We start from the raw sequence: 23,314 nt of genomic DNA, 5'->3' as shown, positions 1-23,314 counted from the left end.
ATTCTTAACCTCCACATTTAGGTTTCTGACATTACAGCACTGCATTTGTGTGTTGCGTACAAGTCATATGGTGGAATTTACATTTCAAGATGTAAAATTATCCACATAGTCTAATTATAATCCCCGTGATAGTAGGATGAAATTGTAGAAAATTTATATAAGATTATGGTCGCTCAGTTGGACAGGACCGGAAAACTGGCTCAGTGATTGCGATGCAGGATTTCCCCATGCTTGATGCTTCCAGTGCAGGCAACATTCAGACTTTGTGCTGCTTGCTAATTTAAATGATTGTTGCTTGCAGTCACTCAGCAGTGTGCTTAAAGGGGAGGTGTGCTGTGGCTGGAGTAAATGCTGGAAATTATTCTAAAGAGATTTTAATGTGGGTAACGCTCAATAATGGCACAACATGGCAGAGAGCGGGGCTCCAAGATTTTCCGACATTGCACTTGAGGTCTTGGTACAGGAAGTTGAAAGAAAGAGAAATATCATCTATCTACAGGGGACCAGGAAACCCTCCAGACAAACTTAGCAAAGGAAATGGGAGCAGATAGCCATGATGGTCAGTGCCAGGAGTCTAGCCTTGAGGACCTGGATGCAGTGCCGCAAAAGGCTCAGTGAAAGTCAGTGATTACATTTTCAAAAGCCATATCCCACCAACTGCACAACAAGCCTGAGACACTACTCAATGCACAACACACCAACAATACCTATTAATCACGACTCGTGCCTAATATTCACATGATTCACTTCACCCTCACGCACTTAGCACTGCTGCAAGCCTCATACCCACACCTCACACTGTGCACATGCTGCCTGCTATTCAACCTGCACAGGCACATCACCCAAACACATTGCACCACGCTCACTGACACACTCTCCTCTCGCTTGCAGGACAGGGTACCACACAACTGGAGGAAGCAGGTCCTAACCAGTGGGGGACATGCATTGCTGCCTGTCCTCAGCCCTCTGGAGGAGACACTACTACTCGTCATTGGAGTGACCATAACTGAGGCCATGGCCAGTGGCCAGGCTGAAATCACGAAGTTGATGGTATCCTCAGACCTAATCCTCTTTCTCACAACCAATCCCCCTCATCCCACAATCTCTTCCAATTTGCAAGCTGCAGATGTGTAAGCATGCACCTATTGCTTTCCCTCCTTCCCTGACCACAACCCTACCATTGTGTCTTTCTCCTTTCAGATATCCAATAACTGCAAACCTGGCCAGGTAGTGGTGGAAGAGCAGGAAAACAATGAATGAAAAGAAACACTGTCACTCGCTGTCACGCTTGCAACCACCAGCTCAGATACTGACACGTTCAAGGTTAAGAGCAGGCATTAGCTGGAGAATTGCACTTCAAAATGGCAGGACTTGTACGCTGATTGGCGTCACAATCTGTCTACACTGCATACTTCTAGCAGACGCTTCCTGCGTGCATGCTAACTTGCTCGCCAAAATGGTGTCTAGCGCGGCTCAGACCAGAAATGTGCATGCACCATAGACGTCATTTTGGGGGCTAAACAACACTCGTAGTACCAAAAAAAAATCTGCACTAAGCAGTCAAAGTTTGCATCCTGTAGTTTTCACTGGGTGCTTCATATATTGGGAAATAAAGGGGGATATTCATTCTGAATAATATTCTCTCCGGTTATGTGCGACAAACTGATTTGTAAGTAGTCCAAAGCCAATGAATCTATCACTGCCTGCATGTTACTACATCAAAGTCTCATGGTTGAGTTGAGATATGCTGACAGAGTATGACTTAACATTTCAAACCTACTGTATTATTAGCGTATAAACAGTCAATATCTTCATTTGAATTTATTCTTTTTACCTGGAGTGTTAACATAATTATTTAATTGGGTTATCCCTTCACTAAGATGACTTGAGTTCTCAACTGACAGGTGAAGTATCTTCTGCGAGGATTGAACAGAGAAATTTCAGTGCTGAAGTGTGACTGGGTTTTTTCCCCCATTGACATATGGCATTTTGTAGTGGTCACCTTGTTAAGAGACTGCTATGATTTATATGTTAAGTGTAATTATGGCTGGCAGGCTTGCTTTTAATATTTTGTGATGCAGTTTTATATAGAAGTACAGTGTAATCAGCATGCTAATCATGATTGTTATATTTCAGGGACATTGAAGCAGTTCTAAAGGAGGACAGAGAGAAGCTGAAAATGATGCAGAGAAACCAACCCAAATTCACTGAGGAGCAAAAAAAAGAACTCTCTGACATCTTTACCTGGTTTAAGACAAGTATACTTCTGAAGACCACCAACTTAACAGTAAATATTGTTTATTTTCCCAAATTTCCTTACTTTATTTTGGAAGTAGGAGTGAACTATGTTCTCATGAAATTCTCATTTTCTCTCAAGCCCATCTTTAGTATTCTCAGATAAAGCATAGTACAGCCAGTGTTTATAGTAAAGTTTCTTGTTCTATCCCAACAATATTCCTTAAATCCAATCTCTCTAACACAATTGACTATTGTGAATTTTAACAACTATTGAATTAGCTATTGGGCTCTACAGTGAGTTTTCCAGTTTCAGGGGTAAATGTGTAAGGCCAGTTTTTGTGCTGTAGGACCTTTGGTACTATGTTGAGGCTGTCCAAACTTCACATTAAAATTTTAATAGCTGTCAGACAAAAGACTTTCATTCCATTAGTCTAGGCTGAATTTTAACTCTGATAGTCTAATCTGCCACCTCATCTCCCACATCTTTTAATTATTGTGCCAACTTCTAATTTTAATATTTCGTCAATACTCAGACCTGGGGATGGCATTTCAGAAATTGTTAAGTTTCTTGACCAGGCAGTTTTATTTTATAGTACTACCTACCCTGAAAAGGGGTTACTTTCCCATACTAAAGTGTTTAAGATTAAAAATTAACCTGTTACTTTCCCTATCCCCTTCCAGCTGAGTAACTGTAAATGAGGCACAAAACTTGTAGCTTGTACCTTCTTGAAGTGATTTGTATGTAAGGCATGAAAATGTTCAATGTTTTTTGCATGACCTTTTTTATTACCTTTTGCACACTTTCACAAAAGCAAAATACTGCAGATCTAGTGGGCACAAAATTCGGCTCCATACCTAATGCTGGAATTGCTGCTACAGATGCTGGAGGCCCTCAAAATGATGCAATCAGCACTTCCAGCTGCTTCCGTTGTAGCGCATAATGCTGGGAAGATCATGACGCCAACCAGCCTCTCATGCTGATTCGATGCACATTCTGCTATCTTGGACCACGCAGGTCCAATGATTGCCCTATGCTAACCATTCACAGCTGAATCTGTTCAGCTGCATGAGGGACTCAGCACCTGCCCCTGCTCCCCCCGCCCCCAACTTCCACTAATGCTATTTAAAGGCCCAGTCATCCAACTGAGGAGAGGAGAGTTTGCTTTCTCTCTAACCAGAAAGAAGCAGGATGCGCAGGCACGTAGCTTTGACAGGGTAGTGGGATTCCTAATGGCGCAGGGAGCCATCGACTGCAGTCAAGTGGCTCTGCAGGCCCCATATGTAGAGGGAGAGAGGTACAGAACTGCAAAGCGTTCCACTGCATTAAAGTGCAGTTGGGATGTAACCATGTCCAAACCATCATGCCAATGAATGTTCGCTATCCTGTCAGCAGCCACGATGCGTTTATCCTGAGATGGTCTGCTGTTCCTGCCGGCTTCGGGCCACCCCAAAGAACCAGACGCTGGCTGCTTGGAGACAAGTGATACAATTTGTACACATGGCTCATGACTCCGCTCTGTCACCTAACTACATGAGGGCAATGGGTCGACAATGCCACCACTAGAAACATCAGAGAGCAGACCATCAGCATTCTTGAGCAACGTTCCGCTGTCTGACCAGCTCGGGGAAGCTGTAGTGTACTGTCAGAGCATGTCTTCAAGTTCGCAATGAGCTGTTGCGTTCTCCGTAACCTCGCTGTGGGGGAGGCATCAGGGACCCCTTTGCTGCAGACAGGCTGTCTGTGAGCAGCTACTGAGACTCCGGTTCCCTTGGGTTGTCTTCCCATCATTGATTCACCATTCCTCACCTTCCCATCCATCTGCAGATCCCCATTATAGCGTCCACGGCCAAAAACTGCAATAAAAGCCACCAAGAAAAGCTTTTCCATAACAACTTTATCCAACAACCCATCCAATAAACCAAAATAAAACTGGTCCATTCACCCTTGTGCATCCCTTTAATGCCTGTCTTGTAGGTGCTTTTGTGTGTCTTAGTGCATCTACACAGTACTGCCCCTGTGTCTGCAGCATGGCTGGTGGAAGGCAGCTGACTTTCACTGGAGGAGACTGCAGTGGCCTTGCAGGACTGGCCTGCAGCACCTCGTCATGGACAGCAGCAATCTGGGCTGGCTGGCTGATGAGCAACAACAAAAGCACTGGCGGAATGGTAATGATGAGAGTACGAATGCTGTCGCCCTGAGCGAGGACAGCAGATTTGTGCTCCACGAAACCACTGGGCAGATTGCTGGGCGCTGTATGAGCCTGCATGGCAACAAGCATGGATCTTATGACGTCCATCTGAGCTTCCATTGCAGCAGTGAGAGGGTGGATGTCTGCTGCCTGTGCTGCAGTGGAAGCTGAGATAGTGGCTACCAAATGCTGGGTCCACAAGTGCTGGCCACCACCTTGACACTGGAAAGGATGGGCTCCGAGCTGTGCATGATGCCCTGTCCCACCTTGGAGCCTCTTGACAAGAGACTGTCAGGCAAGCTTGCCAATACACTAAACATCTTGTGCATGCTCATGAGCATTCTCCTGTAGACCATTGCATCAAAGTCCTCATCTGAATCTTCTGTGGCAGAGTTTGCCTGCGACCTCACCTTCCCGTTTCACCCCCCCCCCCCCACCCCCCCCCCCCAAACGGGCCTAGCGGCCAGCCATTCAGCCTGATGACTCGCCACATGCAGTTCTTGGCTGAACCCTACCCGCTAAGGTACACGCAGTGCCAGTATCTGAGCTGGTGGCTGCGGGTGTCCAGTCAAGTGGCATTGTTCTTCTTCTGATGTCTGCAGCAGCTCTTGCCCTTCCTCATGATGCTGTACTGGCTGACCCAGCAACAGTTCTTTGTCTCCTTTCAGATGTCCATCAGAAGGGGACAGTTGGAGTCAGTGACTGGGGCTGGGGTGAAAAACCAGAGCTCCATGGTCACATGATCTGTAGCTTGCGCTTCATGCCAGGTAGCAGGATGAGGATGTGGTGGGAGGTGAGAAGGAAAATAAGGCAGAAACATAACCATTATCCTGAATGTTCTTGGTGCCGGATGCAACGAATAGTCACAGCCAGCCTAGTGATGCTGAGCGCAGTTTCTTCCAGTGGGCTTAGGTGATGCACGTGTACTTGTCCACCTCTGCTCCCTGCAGTTATTGGCCACCTTGATCAGCAAGAGAGGGGGAATGATTGTCAGTAAGCATGTTGCACTGTATTTGGGTGATGTGCCTGCCACAGCTGACTAGTTGGAGACATGTGGAAGCAGCAAGAGGTGGGTGTGAGGCTGACATCATTGGTGGGTGTGTGAGGGTGAGGTGGAGCATCTGAATGGTAGGCTTGAGTCCTGATTGCTAGGGGCTGAAAATGGGGGTGTGGTGCAGTGAGCAGTGTGAGAGGTTGATTGTGTGGTGGGTAGGAGAAATTATGCGAAGGTGCATTCACTGACATTGACAACCGATGTGAGGTTGTTGAAAATTAATCTGGCACAGCTGTCATGTCCTTTAGGCCAGACTCCTTGCACTGACCTCCCTGGCCACCTGCTCCCATTCCCTTCGGACACCATTGCTTGAGGGTTTTCTGCCATGCCATTTTCCCCCCCCCCACATCCTCCCCATTGTGGAAACATGGCCTTTCTCCTGCTGTTGACCTCTATCACAAAGGCCTCCTGTACTGCATCTGAGAACCTGGGAACTGTCTACCTTCCCTGTTGCTCTATTCGGGAGTGCTTCTCTTTACAGCCAATTCTTGCAGAGACAGTAGCAGCTTCCTTACAATGAGTGTAGCTCCCCTTTAAGGGGTGCATGCTTGCTGGAACATATGCTGGCCATGCAAGCTGCTGGGCCCCTCGAGCATTCAGCCAGCCAGCAGCATGTATCCTGCTCAGCTGAATGCTACAATGAGGAGACAGCACAAAGTTTGAGTGCTGGCTGCCCCAATAGAACTGGGTGCAGGCTGATTGCAAATCGTGACCTCTGTGCCCAAAAATTCTGGCAATAGTCTGGTCAGGCAGCACCTGTGAAGAGAGAGAGGGGCAGAGTTAATGTTTCAGCTCGATGACCTTTTCAACTGACTGAAAGAAGTTAGAGATTTCATACCCCTGCCCTCTACCCTATCATAGGCCTTTTTCCACCTGTTCTTTTGTCTCCCATCCCAATTTTCCTTGGCTCTGCACTTGCTTAAAAACTGTTAAATCTTCTCTTCCGTTCTGATGAAAGGTCATCGACCTGAAATGTTTCTCTCTCCACAGATGCTGTCTGATCTGTTTCCAGCATTTTCTGTTTTTGTTTTACTTAGAGATTTGTATTTTGTTAGGTTCTAAAACATATCAAACTACAAATGGGTAAAAACGTTACCAACATTATATGGATATTTGGATCTGATTTCGTGAAATCTTCTAGCTGATTTTTTTTTTTAAACCTTCAATTTGAAAACTTCAGCATTTTGTACGACAAGTATGATCATCTCCATTTCTCCTAATCCGTAAAAATGCTGCAGGCCTGGTTCCGCAATTGCTAAAATTTCACAACCTTCAGATTTGTTTTATATGAAAATAGCCTTAAAGTGTTGTTTTTAAAAAGAAATTGAGATTTTCCAGGACTACTTGTGAATCATCGTTGCTGGCCCAAATCCTGGAACACCCTCCCTAACAGCACTGTAGGATTGCCTTCACCATGTGAACTGCAACAGTTCAAGAAGGCTGCTCACCAGCACCTTCTTGAGGGAAATTAGAGAGGGGCAATAAATGCTAGCTTTGGCAGTGATGCCCATAAATTGTAAATAAATACAATAGATCAATCTGGAGTAATTAACAAACTTGCCATAAAATTACAGTTTCACCTGATTTATTATCGAGTGCAATTGTTCATGCTTCATGTAGTTAGTATGGAATACTGAGTGCACAAAATAACACCTCTGTTTAAGCATTGAGAATTGGGTCTGCTCCTGATTGACAAATCAAGGGGGAAAATTAAATTATGATAGGAAAAATGAAAAATAAATTGGCTGATACCAGAACTAACTTCATTGGTTATTGACAAATAATGGAATATAAGAATGATGAACAGGTTTATTGTACATATCTGTATGTAAGGAGAATGGTGGTGATCAAATGGAACTGTATATGGTTCAGACATGCATAGAATTTTTCTCCAGTGATAGAGCACAGCCATTGCAATTTCCTGTTGAATCATTTTGCTGTTTGGTAATGTTCATTCCAACACCACACAGCTTGTAGGGATAAATAACCATCAGGTCTGCAACATTTTTTAAACCGACAAGAAAGTTAAATATCAACATGAGCAAAGAGGATTCATTTTTGAACTGAATACGATCTTACTGACTTTTTTTGATTCCTGATTATGAAACTAATTTTGGGGTTAGTCAAAAATAGTTTATCAAATTTAGGGAGCATGTTCCCTTTGAACAATTAAAAATGTGCGATGACTTTAAAAAGAAAAAGACAAAATATTTTAAAAGGATCTACTTGTAATCTTTTATTCCATAATATGATTTTGGTTGACTGTAAGGGTTGGCAAAATGTGGAATTGCATCAGCCTGTTTTGAGTTTATGTTGGGTTCTAACTTTTCTTGTTAATTTAGGATTTGGTTTGCTGTGAGAAAAATGCATCACAAAGCAACGCGACGACATTTGATGTAGAAATCCATAATCTAGAGTTGAATGGATTGATGGAGCCAAGCCACGATATTGGCTATCAGCACTTGAACTTTGCAACAGAAGAGCAAAAACATGCAGAAATAGCAACCTCTGATCTGGAAATAGCAACAAGTGCTTTTGGAAACTCTGCAAGTTGAAAGTGTTTAGACTTTGCAAATGGACTTCTGCTTAATATAGGTATGAATGCACAAAACTCCTTTTTGGGAGTTTCAAGAAATTGCATCTCACCTTAAATGAAATGTTCACACTGAAGAAAAGTGCAAGATTTTATGGAATTTTTTTTTTAAACTGAGGTATTTAAAAGCATAAATTGTGTTGCTTCAAAATGTAACTGCAGTTTTTAATATATATATTCATGGAGTCTGGTATTGTACCTGACAAACCATTAAGTATCTATGCCTGTTGTAAATGAGACACTAGCATTTCTGAATGTATCTAGTTTTTTGCTGTTGTAGTCATAAACTTCAATTGACAGTCATTATTTTTATGTATTCATTTCACTATATGGATAAATATCCTTGTGGAGTTTTGTAATCCCTTTTACAAAATATATGATCTCGTTGTATTAATTTTGTAGCGATGGGAGGGGAAGCTAAAATCAAATATTTTAACAATGTTATACTGGTTGGAAACGTACACTGATTTGACTAGATACTTGGCAATGAGCAATAAGAGTAATTGTGGTTTCAGATAGTGTACATGCAGATCCCTGAATCTGGACATTCAACTGTGTAGGCATTAACTCAGTCATTCTCATTTCTAGATATTAATTGGAATATATACTAAAAGTGGTATTTTCAGTTTTGGACCTCTGGGATGGACCAGCAAAACGCACAACAGGAAACATTTGGAGAAGTGAAATTAACAGCGACACGCTCTAATTCTGGACCAAAGAAATGAATAGTGATCCCAAGAAAGGCTAAAGTAAACCAAAATGAAACTTGTAGATACTTTTTCCAATCTTAAAATCCACATAACCAGCAATAGTCCAGTGTTTCATTAAATTCCTGACTAAATATCATGCTCTAGTTGTTGTGAAAGATATGCAGCCATGTAGCAGTTATGTATTTGAGGCAGCGTAATGTAGGACGTAACTTTACAGTGTCACGTGCCAACACGTCAACAGCGTTTTACCAATTTATAAACTTTGTTGCATAGATTTTAAAAAGTCCTGTTTTCATAAAACATCTTATTTCCTTATGGAAATTAAAACTATATACATAACTTGTCCATAAATGCTAAGTATTTTAAAAGTTAACACAAATAATGGGATGTGAAATGTAATAATTTTATAAAATGGTGTTCTACTATTTGCCTTATTTGACATAGGGTAGTACAATTAAGATATTAGATTTTAATTTATGTTCCCATGTCTGGGAATTTCAGGCAAAAATACAGAATAAGGAAGGAATTCCAGATGCCCATTGATCTGTTTGTTTCTAGTGTCCAATAAAACTAGAGGTTTTACTTCGGTGTGAGCATTATCTTTTTTTTTTGTGTCACACCCTCTTGGTCAGTTTGCTCACCTCTCCTTTCTCTCCTGCCTCTCTTGAGAGAGTTTATTTTTCATTTGAGAAATGGAGTTTGCCAGTCTCCTCAAATTACAAAGTCCTCTGTTATTTTCAATGGCTCGACAGACAACGGTGCAATTGTGATGCAGAAGATGGGAATGAGTGTGACTGCAGAATGAGTTTAGAGGAGTAGGCATGGCACAGAATTCAACAGTCAAGAAATGGCTTGCTACATAAATGTGCTTTATCTTGGCTCTGGTTCTAAACCCTATATGGATTAGGTCAAACTACATGAAAGAAAGTGTGGAAATATATATACTTTTTTCCCTCTTCCTCTCATGTACAGGTATATAGAGAAAAGAGATAAAAATACTAGGAACGATGAAAGAGCATATTGTGTAGCAAATCTGAGATTTGGGAACATTCTGTAAACCAGGTCATTCCTATTTTCTCATACAGAATATTTTAATTTAGAAATTTAGTAGTTGCATTGATGTTCCACTGTCCACACCAGCAGCTTTGCCCCAGAATATTAAAAATTTTGTTCCCCGTGCCAAATGCTGCTCCCTAATTGAAAAGATTGAACTATCTTTACCTGACTGAAGGCTGTTTCCTGCCTTTGCAAGTGCTGATCAATAAAAATAGTGCAGTTTGATTTTTCTCTTCCCTTTCTGCCCAGACTCCTAGCATGCGTACACCCTTGTTATGTGGCAGTGCCTTATTTCTATTTGGAGTCTCTCCTGATCTTTTTATGATCAGAAGTTTATATAGAGAAATGTAGCCACAAAACCTATGCCCCAACACATTGCAGTATAGCATAGTTGTTCATGCAATTTCTGAAGTGGATTTGATTATTGAAATTTTCACTAATATTTGAAAGATTTGGTTAGCATTGCACAATTTCATTTAATTGTGATTTCAAATTATGCTTTCAGTACTCTGCTACTTCACTATGAATGGCAAACAGTATCCTGATTTTCTGCTGAGAGAATGGAGGTGCTACAGAGATCTAATCTCATCCATGTCAGTTGTGTAGCAGATCCTTTTCCAAGGGTCCAGTTTTATTTCGAAATGCTCAATTTTCATATTTCTATATGGGATGTCACCTTCACACTCTATTGTTACCATTCACTGAATAAATTTGGCACTGAGTGCTGATGGCTTCATTGGAATGCTGGCTTGAAGGAGATGCTGAGCATGATGGTACAAGATAGGGTTGACATCAATAGAGTTAATCTTGCACCCAAGAGTTAGTCAACAAAAATTGTACATTTTCCATGGCATAGCTGAGCTCGGTAACTCTTCCAAGCCAATACCCACACAATATCAGCCCACTGTTTAACAAAGGCTACTCACAAAACTCAAAAGCATCTTAATAACTACGATTAATTTGTTTATTTAAAAAAGCCCCAATATTGAGTTGTTTTTAATATATCTTTAATTTAGCTTTTTGTAGAATTGAATTATTTGTTCTGAGTTAATCTTGCCTTGGCATTGTTTTTAGATGGAGAAAAAAATGGAAATTTTGAATTTGTATTATCCTTAATCCATGGAATCTTGAGAAATAAGACAAATTCTTTCCTGGTAGCCATCCTTAAATTCTGGAGCAGGCTCCCAATTCAAGGTTTCGTCTTCTAATGGGGATTTCTTTTTTATTTCTAGCTCTTCATGTAAAGTGGAGTGAGAGATTGCATTTTTTTCAATGATGAACTTGAATGGATTTGTGAAATGTTTACCTTGGTATATTGGTTACTGCCATCCAAACCTGTAGCACCATTCCCCTCAGTCTGTTTGAGGAATTCATAAAGAATCAAAAGGTTATATATTTTGGTCACTTTTATATCTATTAAATAGTCAAATTCTATGTTGCACCATCTTTTGTTCATTAGGTTTTATATTGCAAACACCAGAATGAGTTTTTTTTTAAATAAACTGCTTCACTTTGATCTTAGACTGCTCTGCTTTTGTCTTAATGTATCGTAGTGTCAGAATCTGTAGTTTGGAAGTTCACAAGTGTAGAAAAAATGTATACTGTAAACTAAATCTGCTTCAGCAGATCTTGCCCAGTGATTTTCTAACAGCTAAATAATTTAGCAACGTGTCTTGCCATCAACTTCATGAAGTTTCAAAGACATACTGTTAACCTTAATTGCTTTTACTAAATGTTCATGATATTTTTAGATCATCAAACTATTAAGTTTGTTATCCATAGTAGTTGAAGGTTAGTTATTTTGTTTGACAAGACTTTCTGAAGGCTTCAAAAAACTCCAAACACCTGTGATCAGTGCCTTTTGCACCTTTTTTTTTAAACTTGTTCGATGCAGCACTAAAGAGAGCCCAAAACTATTTTGAAACCCCATCATTCTCTTGCTGTAACATTCTCTTCTTTTAAAATGCGAGCATTGTTCCCAAATTTGCTATGACTGTATCCACCCCTTCCTCATCCCCTCCATTTCTTTTTCTTATCTCCACATGACCGAGGCAGGAGTCAATGTAACTTTCTCCCCTTGGCAAGGGGTAAATCCTGAAAATAATTGGGTTCAAACTTGAGGAAAAAGTCCTACTTTCTGCCCCTCCCTATACCATAGTTTTACCCTTTTACCTTTCTCCTTTCCAACAACTGCAACCTGGCCAGGCAGTGGAGGAACAGCAAGAAGATCGTGACAAAGACACACCATCACTCGATTTCACACTCGACCACCAGATCAGATATTGACATTGTGCATAATTTAAAGGATAGCATTGAAGTGGGATTTGCATGTGGTGAGACCCAGGGTCAGAGTGGCCTGCAGCTAGGGCAGGCGGCAAGGATAGTGCAGCTGCCAGCTCCCTAGAAGATGAGGTTGTACACAAGTTCTGATGCAGACTTCTCAGATGAGGATTTTGATGGGGCAGCCTGCAAAAGATACAAAGGGTGTATATATAACAAAATGTTTGGTGCATTGGGAGGCCTGCCAGAAAACCATTTGTCAATATCCCAGGAGCATAAAGGAGTCTGACACCAACTTGGCACAGGGCTTTGTGCAGAGCTTGAAGCCCAGCCTTTCCAGCAAGGAAATGGTGGCCCACAGTGTGTGCACACTTGTGGACCCAGCCACAATGCAGCGTCTTGATGGCCAATGTCCCAATTTCCATTGCAACACAAGCAGCAGCATCCCAACATCTGAGTGCTGCAGCAGAAGCTCAGACTGCTGTCATGCAAGGTCAGCTTGCTACTTTTCAGACTCAGACTGCTGCCATCATGACTATCGATTACAGTGTGTAAAGGGGCTTGTAGGGTGTCGCAGCAGTCCAGCAATATGTCCTCCAGCTGACTGCTAGGATTGTTGAGGCACCAACTGGGGGAAGCACAGTGACTCAATTGGGGCACAAAACTGCTGTCCTCTCTCAAGAAAACAACATTTGTCCTCCCACCTCTGCCACTCCACTATTGCCATTACTGTTGCCCGTCAGCCAGCCAATCTAGGCAGCTGTCACACGTTATGCAACAGCATGCTCAAAGAATTTGGAGAGGAAAGGGAGAGTGATATCGGGGCAAAGATAGAGGGGTCAAGAGTTGTTTTAATGAGAGGGGTGATGATGCCAGATATAAAGGGGAGGGGGCCAATAGCTGAGGAGAGGGAACCATTAACAATACCTGCTAACATGGGGGCCAGAAAGGGCAATTAGGTGGTCACCAGTTTAGTGGAAATAGGGTCAAGGGAGCAGGAGGTGGATCTCGTGGACAAGGTCAGCTCAGAGAGGGCAAAAGAGAAGATGGGGGTGTTACAACCAAGGTCACAACATATATTTAAATCTTTACCCAGTTATCGATACAGTCAATCATAGACTCTATCCCAGAATAAAATACACCAACCAGGTTTCTTTAACAAATAAAATTCAGTTTATTCTAAAACAAGACAGAACCAGTAACAAAGCAAAGCATTAACACAAAGTGAAATATGAAAGTTCCCTTTTACCTGAACCCCTCACACGCGCACACACACATACATCAGTTAACTGAAAAAATAAAGATGTTCTCTTTAGAGTTCTCTTGCAAAAAAAGACAAAAAAGGATATTTGGGCCAAATCCTTGCTAATTCTTGAAGAAAAAAAGAGAAGATATAGAAAGATGTCAGTTGTCCCTTTTTGGTTTGGCGTTCTAAATATGCATAGACGGCTGTCACTGGAGTCTTTCAAGAACAGTTCTTTTCAGGCAACGTTGAAGATCAATTTGGCAGGCTTTTCAGGAGAAATGCAGCTTTCACTGCTCTGATCTATCCATCACTCCCTCTCTGCCCCTCTCCCTCTCTGTGTGTCTCAGTATGTGTCTCTCTGCATGCCTCTCTCTCTGGGCTGGATTTTGAATTCCCCCATGGGAACCGTGTCTCCACACTGATGCAATCACACGGCAGGCGGACATTTTACATATTGATGGTGGCCGCCCGCCCCCGATCAAGAGACGGGGGTGGCCTTGACAACACCATTCATGGCATCACTTGTTGAAGGAGCAGGTGCTGGTGCCATTTTTGAAAGGCTGCCTGCCCTGCAAACAACACACCAAAACACAGAGGTCACCTCTTTCCCTCCCAAACCCATCAGAGTGCAGAGCTCACCCCTTCCCCACCTGGACGGGAAGGTGCAGGCACCTGAGTGCCACTTGTCATCCTGAGAATCTGAAACTGCAGGCAAGATTGCTGCGGTTTATATTTTAATTCATGCAAATGTGTTATTTAAATATGCTACGTTGGGTCCCATCGCAGAGCGTGGAGGGGCCTCCACGGAGCTTCCCTGCCGCCGGGGAAGATCTGGCCCAACAATCCCGGTGTCGGGTTCCATGGCAGCCGCTGCCGCTCCGATTTTCCAGTTCACCCACCCTAGCCACGGAACCTGACGTCGGGCTGGGAACAAAATCCAGCCCTCTGTCTCTGTGTGTGTGTGTCTCTCTCTATAGGCTGGATTTTAAGGAGCATTCAATGTCGGAATCCGTGGCGGGGTGGGGCCTAAAGATGGCCCCGAATCAGGCCCACCATAGACCTCGACGCCGGCAGGGTCCAGCCCAATATTACTGGTGGTGGCGAGGCCTTGTGGCGGAACCCCCGCCCCCCCCACCCCCCCGCAGCTTGGCGACGGGATGGCAATTTAAATATTTAAATAAGTGAATTAATTAATCTCCCGTCACCTCCTGATGTCCCGCTGCAATCTTCAGCCCAGCCGCTGGCACTGCTGTGCCTTCGGATCCCCGTCCGGGGAAACAAGGTGAAACACTGGTGGTGGGGTGGGGGCGAGATAAGTTTATCAGTGCAGGAGGGATGGGGTTAACAGGGTCAAATTACCGTCATGGGTGTAGGGGATGGTGGGTAGGGTTGTACTTTAAATTTTGTGCAGTTTTGGGGGGAAAGGTGAGATGGTAAAGGTAAGTACTTTGAGGGGTGTGACGGAAAATAAGAACATAAGAACTAGGAGCAGGAGTAGGCAGTTCAGCCCCTCGAGCCTGCCCCGCCATTCAACACGATAATGGCTGATCTTATCTTGGCCTCAACTCCACTTTCCTGTCCGTTCTCCATAACCCATCAAGCCATTATTAATTAAAAATTCGGCATATTAATTTTGTCATATGGAACATTATTAGTTGAACATTTACTGGACATTGAAATAACTTGTTTAATAAGACCACAGAACAGTGGCTGAAAACATGGCTGCAGATTTGGATTCTAAAGGACAGTTGCATGAAGAGACAATAGGAGCACTCCCTGATCCAATTAGCCAGATGGGTTTTGTCAATAGAGATGACCAAGAGATATTAAGGGTCATTGGATGTGTAACAGCCAGCATTCCACCTCCCCCCTCCCCCCCCACTGCCCCCCACTGCGAGTGTTTGGTAAGCTGTGAGGAATCCACAAACCTCGCAGGCAAGGCTTTCTCAAGAAAAAAGCTAGTCACATGACTAACCTGCTGGCCAACCTTTAGTCAATTGAATTGTGCTCACAGAACAGTTTTTGGGAGCGATGGCAATTGAATTTCAAGAAGCGAGCACTCCCTCTCTCTGTCTCTCTCTCTCTCTCTCTCACGCAAAATTCCAAGGATCCACGGAAGTAACTCAAGCCTCAAGACAGAAGACTCCTGCAGCCTTCTGGTACCAGCTAAACAAGTTTGAAAGTGTGCACTTGGCCCCAACGAGAACTGCAAAACTTAATTTCAATCAAAGACTTTACATCCAACCCAGAACCAGTAACTGAACTCCATCTATTACTTAAAATGTGCCCCTCCCCCATAATTATTTCTCTTCCTCTGTCTCTATTTGTGTGCCTGTTTGTTGCATATGCATGCTAGCATGGTCACGTTGCATATTCTTAATAGTTTTAACTGAGTTAGAGTTTTAAGATTAATAAACTTACACCTTTCTTGTTTAAATCTGAGAAAATCTGTCTGGTTGATTTCTTTGCAATTACAATTAGAGAGCAGTGAGCAAGGACTCACTGAGGGGAAGCTAAAATCACAGTGTTTTAAAAATTAAACCCAAACCAGGAAAAGGCTGAGGGGGAGCCCTAGACCCCTGCTTCACCTGGTTGTAACAGCGGGAAAGGGCAAAAAAAAAATTGTTGTTTTTGGGGGGTGACAGAGGGGCAAAAGAGATGTATTTATTTATTTTAATTCCATTTCCCTTTAAATATTTAAATTTCCCGGTGTGCACCTGCACACAGGCAGCTGACGCCATTGCCGGAGATGGACAGCCCACCCTCTCCACATGATTTGGGGGGGCACCGCCCCAGCCATTTAAATGAGCCACTGCTCTTGGAATCATGGTGGCACTTTGGCATGTGGCCCGTGCAGGTGGGCCACCACCTTTTCACCATAAAATTCAGCCCTATGTCTCTTTCTCTCTCTGTGTCTTTCTGTCCCTTTCTCTGTCTCTGTGTGTCTCTGTCTCTGTCTGTCTTTCTCTGTTTCCGTATCTTTGTCTCTCTCTGTCAGTCTCTACCTGTCTCCATGTTTCTCTCTCTGTATCTATGCGGCTTTCTCTGCCCCTTCCCTCTGTGACTCCCTTCCTCTCTGTGTCACCCACCACACCCCCCAAGGCCCATTTACCCTGGCACCCTGCCCCAGGGCCTGGGCCTGGGCCCTGCCGGCTCCTCCTCAGTAACAGTGGTGGCCGGATTCTAGCCCACGGGCCGTATATTGGACAATCCTGATCTAGAGAAATGTGTGAGTTCAGGGCTAGGGCAGGGGGAATCTTAGAGAAAATTCTGCCCAGTGGGCTAAGGAAAGAGAAGGAAGTAGCAGAGGCAACTCAACGGATGGTCTCAATTTTCGTGACAAAGATGCCAAAATTCTGTTCCCTAGCTACCAACTCCATTCCTCTCCCTGGCAACATTCTGAGATTAAGCCAGTCAGTTTGCAACCTTGGTGTCACATTTGACCCCAAGATGAGCTTCTGACCTCATATTTGTGCCATCACGAAGACCGCCCATTTCCACCTCCGTAACATTGCCCTACTTCGCCCTGTCTCAGCTTATCTGCTGCTGAACCTCTCGTTCATGCCTTTGTTATCTCTAGACTTGACTATTCCAATGCACTCCTGGTTGGTCTACCACATTCTACTGTCTGTAAACTTGAGGTCATCCAAAACTCTGCTGCCCATGTCTTATCTTGCACCAAGTCCTGTTCCCCTATTACCCATGTGCTCGCTGACCTACATTGGCTCATTGTCAAGCAAGGTCATGATTTTAAGATGCTCATCTTTCTTTTCAAATCCTCCATGGCCTCACCCTCCATATCTCTGTAATCTCCTCCAACCTACAACTCTCCTAGATATCTGCGCTCCTCTAATCTGGCCTCTTGTGCGTCCCTGATATTAATCGCTCCACCATTGGTGGCTACGTCATCAGTTGCTGAGGCCCCAAGCTCTGGAATTCCCTCCCTACACTTCTCTGCCTCTCTAACTCGCTTTCCTCCTTTAAGACACTCCTTAACTCCTACCTCTTTGACCAAGCTTTTGGTCGTCTGACCTAATATCTCCTTTGATGGCTCAGTGTCACACTTCATTTTATAATGCTCCTGTTAGCGACTTGGGACGTTTTATTATGCTAAAGGTGCTAAATAAATATGTTGTTGTTGTCAACGATGTTGAAGAAGACTACACAGGAGAATTCAGTTAAGTTTCAAGTACCTGTCTGCTCCATCACAACTTTGACTAGATTTTTTTTGTTTGTGTTTTATGGCATCTCATTTCCTTAGACAATGCTGACCTCCATCCACCTCCCCACCAAAAAAATGTTCCATCGGCCACAATAAACAGTGTTCATCTGTATCACAGATATATATAATTGATTTTTAATTCATTCCTAAGACCGCAGGTTTAAATCTGAGCACACAATCATGGAATTTGATCAGAAATGATCAACGTAGTAAGCCCAAATACCAGAAAAATAGACATTCTATTTAGTCAATAGGTTGACAAGCTAACTGGATATGAATTTTAAAGCATTTTAAAGCAGTTTTTGTTTGTTCTGAATCATCAGTACACAATTTTTTTAAAGAAAATGTGAATAAATGTTTGGATCTACATCTGAGGGATGGCTGTATTATTAAGACTATCAATGCAGCCTGTTTGTGCTGAGAACCACTAGATAATAGGCTTGGCTATGTGTGCGGGCTCCCATAAATTTTTATAACAGACTTCGTTAGTCTGATTTCAGTGTGAATAGGGCCTCTTTCGCTCGGTACTTCTTTCCTGATTAATGTGGCAATTAGCCAAACTATCAGGTTTTCCTCGTTAGACTGATGTCAGCGTCTTTGTTACTAACTCTTCAGGACTGTCACGGGTCAATAGCGCCAAAAGCCTCCAAATGTTCAGGAAGTCACTGACCAAAGTTGCATGGAAGAATGGCCATTGAGGCCGTTTTTGTGCTTCCCAAAATTACTTTATTTTTTGAAAGAATTTATTTTTCAGTAGTTATCATTTTGTTTAATTTTTTTATACTTCACTCGCGATGTGACTAGCACAATGATATTAAGCATGCATTTTGGCAAATCATAATATTGTACTTCAATAAATTTAAAGTTAAATATTACAGAGAAAAACAGCTTTAAGGGTTGTACTACTTATTTGTCATGAAAATGTAATTTTTCTGTGCAAGAAACATTTATTGTAATGTGGGAGTACAAAGCCAGGTTATTGGGGGTTTTATAACAATTTTCATACATGTAAAATTGGAAAAAAGCAGAATCCATAGAAATTTTATTTTATTTTATGGCCAATTTATGCTTTACTATATATTGTGATGCTGGTGTCTTTTAAAATGGTGAATCTGAGTGGCAGAATGCAAGACACCCTATCATGTTGCTTTGGTATCTTTTGAATTGGATTTAATTTTTTAACACATACAAGTTGTAAGCTAAATTGTTCAAAACAAAAATCACTTTAAAAAATTGCTGTTACATTTTATTGTACTACATTTACATCCAAGTCTGGTTATTCTAAATAAATAGTGACTGTACACATAAATTTCTTACACATTGTGTAAGGTCCATCCAAACAATACTGCACATTTGTGGAAAGAACAGGGAAAAGCACACCACAGAATAGAAAAAATGACAATCCCAACACAGGGCTACTGTTGTATCTGTGGCAATATCCTTTCACCCCAGTATTTACAGAGTATGGTATTATCTTTGTACAAAATTATTTAACCTTCGTTCCACGAAAACATTTACCTAATTAATCATTAAGTCAATCAATAATGTACGTGAAACTGCATTAAGGGCTGCTACAAAGGGGCGGTTTTATCTCCCAGGCATTCTTTATCTGTACAAAATTTATTTAACTAAAAGTGCTTTGGATTTAGCAGGCAGCAAGTTTATTTTTTTCTTACAGACTGCTTCAGAAAGGAAGATTTTAGTTAGAAAACAATTGCTACTTCAAAGGCATACAGTGACTTTTTTTAGACAGTAGTCTCCTTTAACTGCCACATGAATTAATGGATCCTCACTTTGCCTCTTGTGAAATTTTCACCTCTTCCAGTCCTTTGAAAGAAAGTGAGACTCCTAACACAGGTGGTAAAGAAACAATCACTTGAATCGACAGGAAAATGCTAAATCCTGGTTATTATCAAAATGGCAATAAGGAGACGTAAACTGGTCTGTGAAGACAGGATCTTTTGAAATAAATGTTCTAAATATCTAAACAGGGCAGGCAAAGTTCCAGGCTTTAATGTTCAACAGCATACTGTATCATTTTTTATCTGACAAAGGCTCCAGCCATGACAAAGATACTGTAGATATCCCCGACAGGTTAAACTCCTACCTCAGAGACCCCAGATGGAGCAATTGGGGGCAGATGAACTGAGAATCTTACGATCTCATAAAATTGAGCAACAAAACAAAACTACTATGTTCTGTTGTTAATATGCAGTCTTTATATTTAAGTTACACGTATTTCCAAAACCCATCTGAACTCATCTGAAATTACACCCCTGTGGAAAATCACCCTTGTTAACTCCTGTGAAAGTGAAAAGCTGATAATATTCATTGTTCACTTTCAGATTATCACTTGACTGGTCTCCTTGAGGAAGAGGTCAACAGGATCTCTGAGGTCAGAATGGTTCTGAGGTGATATACCTAGTGATGGGAGATCAGAACTGTTGATGTTCTGTGCCACTCTTGGTGATCAGATACTTAAGCCAGGCAGGTCAATAGAATTCTAATTCATCAGCCAGTGTGACTCACTAATGGAAACAAGAGGCATAGATCTCTCCCTGTGGACTGGGATTCTTCCCGATCAGTTCCAGATAACTCTCCAATTCCCTAATAGATGGGATGGCTACAGCCAGATAAACAGTGCAAGGTTTTGTAGTGTTATGTGCTGGTAAGGTATATAATTTTAGCTGCTCAAATTTTAAGAGTATCCCTGCAGACAATCAGAGTGACTTGTGGTGTTTTTGAAAGGATGAATAGGGAAAATTATTTCCACTGGTTGGCAAATCAGTAACTCGAGGTCTGAGGGCTTAAATTTAAAATAATTCCCCAGAAAAATCAAACGAGAGATTCGGGGAGTATTTTTTATGCAAAGGGATGTTAGGACATGAAATGGCTACCGAAAACAGTGATGGAAGCAGATTCCATAATAGTTTTTAAAAGGAAAGCAGATTAATATCTGGAAAATAATGTTTTAATGGGTATGGAGAAACAACTGGAAATTGGACTAATTAGATAGTTCTTTCAGAGAGCCAGATTAGGTACAATGGTTTAAATGGTCTCCACTGTGCTGTAAAATTATAATTACATAATTCTAAGCTTTGGCTTTTGCCAATCTGTGTCAAAGTTCTCTGCGGATGGGTAAGTGAGATGTTGCCCAAAGGGGAAATAAGTGTTTACTCCATATCAGGTGAACAGGGTCCATATGTGTGCAGGTTTCTCAGTAGTTTTGGTCGGAAATTCTTAAGCTTGTTGTTCAGATTTCATACGTGTCAGAAACACAGATGACAAAAACCTTATGTGGATTTAGTATCACACTTCCGGAACTCTCCACTTGTTATCATTTGGTAATGTCATTTTTTACTTCAATGACCTAGTGCATTGCCAGATATGGTCTGAGTTACACAGACCAGGAAGGTCTTCAATTTGTGCTGTGTGTACAGTTAGTGGAGCTGCAGTTTCCTTTAGTTGATTGTGATTCATTGATTCATTGACTCCTGTTGGAAAGTGAGTGTATCCGTGTATGTGTGTATCTTGGATAACAACAGGATGAGGAAAATTGTGGTCCTTCAAACCTTGATAAGCATTCTCTTTTCAAATGAGGAATAGAGATTTGGGTGAATGTCATGGAATTATATTCCAATTTGTGGCAGTACCTTCAGGAATGAAAAGGTGAAAATGGAGGAAACTGGAACAAAAAACTCAAATGTTGTCTATAGAATCCTTTCACCTATATTGCAGGTCAGTTACAGAGAATACTCAGACAGTAATATTTTTACAAGAGCAGATGTACAGTTACTCCAGCTGGTATTGACCTAAGCTGAAATATATCAATTGTCCCTTTTACTCTTAATTTTCATTTATTGACTCACAAGACAAATAGAAGTTCCAGTAATGTATAACCAAAAGCTTCTCCAAATTCCAGTAACATTTACTTTAAAACGTAATGAAGTGAGTTATAACATTATAAAATGTTTAAATAGTGTGGATCATTATATTAAAATATCACTGAAAGCAAGTATGTTTTTTCATCAGTTTACTCACTTTGTCTCCTCTCCTGGAAGTGTTAACTCCTTGTTAAAGTAGTTCCATCATCACCAGCTATGACACACCCATAACCATATCACAGGCAAGTGCAGTCATGTCCTCACCCAATGTCCTCTCATGTATACTTTCAGCAGCTGGAACCTGGGTTGATTAACCCTCTCCTTAACTGAGGGATACTGACATCAATTGTCAGCCTCAGCTGATCTCAGGTAACTCAGCACAACTGGGGATTGTCCATAGAACTCACTGCATAAACTCACTGAGCCATTGTTGGAGCTATGGCTCATTTTGGAATCCTGTTAATTAATTATTATAAATGCTTAAATTGTCCCATCCAGGTTTAAGATCATCAAAGCCATAAGATTGATTTACTGCCTTGTAATTCAGTGCCAGCTAACTATTAACCAAAATGTAATGTATACTGAACACTTAATTCTTGGTAACGATGTTGCCTGTAAATCATTTCTTGATAATTCTACAGTCATGATTTCACAAATCTTATTTCAATATCAATACAAATGGAAATGAAGAACACTGATAGTAAGAGTCTATACAGGCAGTGCAGCAAGTATTCAAATTGACAAAAAAAACTCCTATGTAGGATTGAAACAGAACATACAGTGAATGATCTAATTCGGGGGTGCGGGGAGGTGCGGGGTGGAATGATAAACCATTTGTGTTCTGTTTCTGTAGATCACAATTTCTGCTGTGTAATGGGTTGCAGGTATTCTTTACCCTATTATCACTTTTTACTGGCAAATTGAAAGTGGCAATAACAGGAAGCTGATGCATCCTGTATTTACCATCACTTTCTGTTTTAAACCCTGCTAATATGTTCAACATACATTTAGAAGAGAAATCTTTCACCAGATTAGTCAATCAATCTCAGCAACCCAGTATAAATAAATTAAATATGTACAACAACAATTTGCACGAATACAAAATCTTTAACAGAGAAAACATACAAGGTTGAGGGGAAGAAAAAAATAAAATCAAGGAATGGATACTAAGCCATGATGGAAGTGTTGAAACATGACTGAAAAATTGGTTTCTGAGAATGTTTTTAAAGGTGGAGAAAGAAATGTAGAGGCAGAAGGGCTTAGGGACTAAAGTCTCATCTACCAATGGTATGATAAAGGGAGCGTGAAATGTGCAAAAGCCAAGAATTGGACTATCAAAGGGTTTCAGGTAATGGGGTGGGTTATAAGACTGATGGAGGTTTCAGAGATATGATGGGACAAAGGTGTGGAAAGGAATGCATACATTATGTAATATAAATTAACAGTTGTGAAGTATTTTAATCAAATTAAGTTAACTGAGATTTTTTTCTGCCAATAAATATTTTACCAGAAAATAAATAATTATCAGCTCCCCCAATGACTCAGTCGCCTTGCACATTGCACAGTAAGATCCCATGTTCTTTGCTGAGTTAACTGGTCTCAATGGGGAAAGTGGTAGATAGAAAGGATACAATTGGATTCAACAACAACAAATTATATTAAAAACGAACTTTAACATAATAAAACATCCCAAGGTGCTTCACAGGAGCATTACAAAACAAAATATGTCACCGAGCCACATAAGGAGATATGAGATCAGATTACCAAAAGCTTGGTCAAAAAGATAGGTTTTAAGGAGTGTCTTAAAGGAGGAAAGTGAGATGCTGAGACAGCGACGTGTAG

The 23,314-nt window shown here is 41.5% G+C and overlaps 1 protein-coding gene across 4 annotated transcripts in view; it reads left to right on the top strand.

The window, feature by feature from the left end:
* The window catches only part of per2 (period circadian clock 2), a 75,665-nt gene extending 64,350 nt beyond the window's left edge, over window positions 1–11,315 (top strand). For 2 of the 4 annotated variants that reach the window (XM_068042099.1, XM_068042096.1), the window contains 2 exons: window positions 2,137–2,287; window positions 7,824–11,315. In XM_068042099.1, the coding sequence (XP_067898200.1) occupies window positions 2,137–2,287; window positions 7,824–8,036 (364 nt within the window). In that variant the 3' untranslated portion in view covers window positions 8,037–11,315. The remainder of the gene's footprint in view (window positions 1–2,136; window positions 2,288–7,823) is intronic. The other 2 variants (XR_010975959.1, XM_068042098.1) reach the window with 2 other exon arrangements.
* Window positions 11,316–23,314: the final 11,999 nt, after the last annotated feature.

The sequence above is a fragment of the Heterodontus francisci genome, chromosome 11 (genome assembly GCF_036365525.1).
Source record: "Heterodontus francisci isolate sHetFra1 chromosome 11, sHetFra1.hap1, whole genome shotgun sequence".
Taxonomy (NCBI): Eukaryota; Metazoa; Chordata; class Chondrichthyes; order Heterodontiformes; family Heterodontidae; genus Heterodontus; species Heterodontus francisci.
The sequence above is the reverse complement of the archived record's forward strand: the minus strand, read 5'-3'. Positions and strand labels throughout refer to the sequence as shown.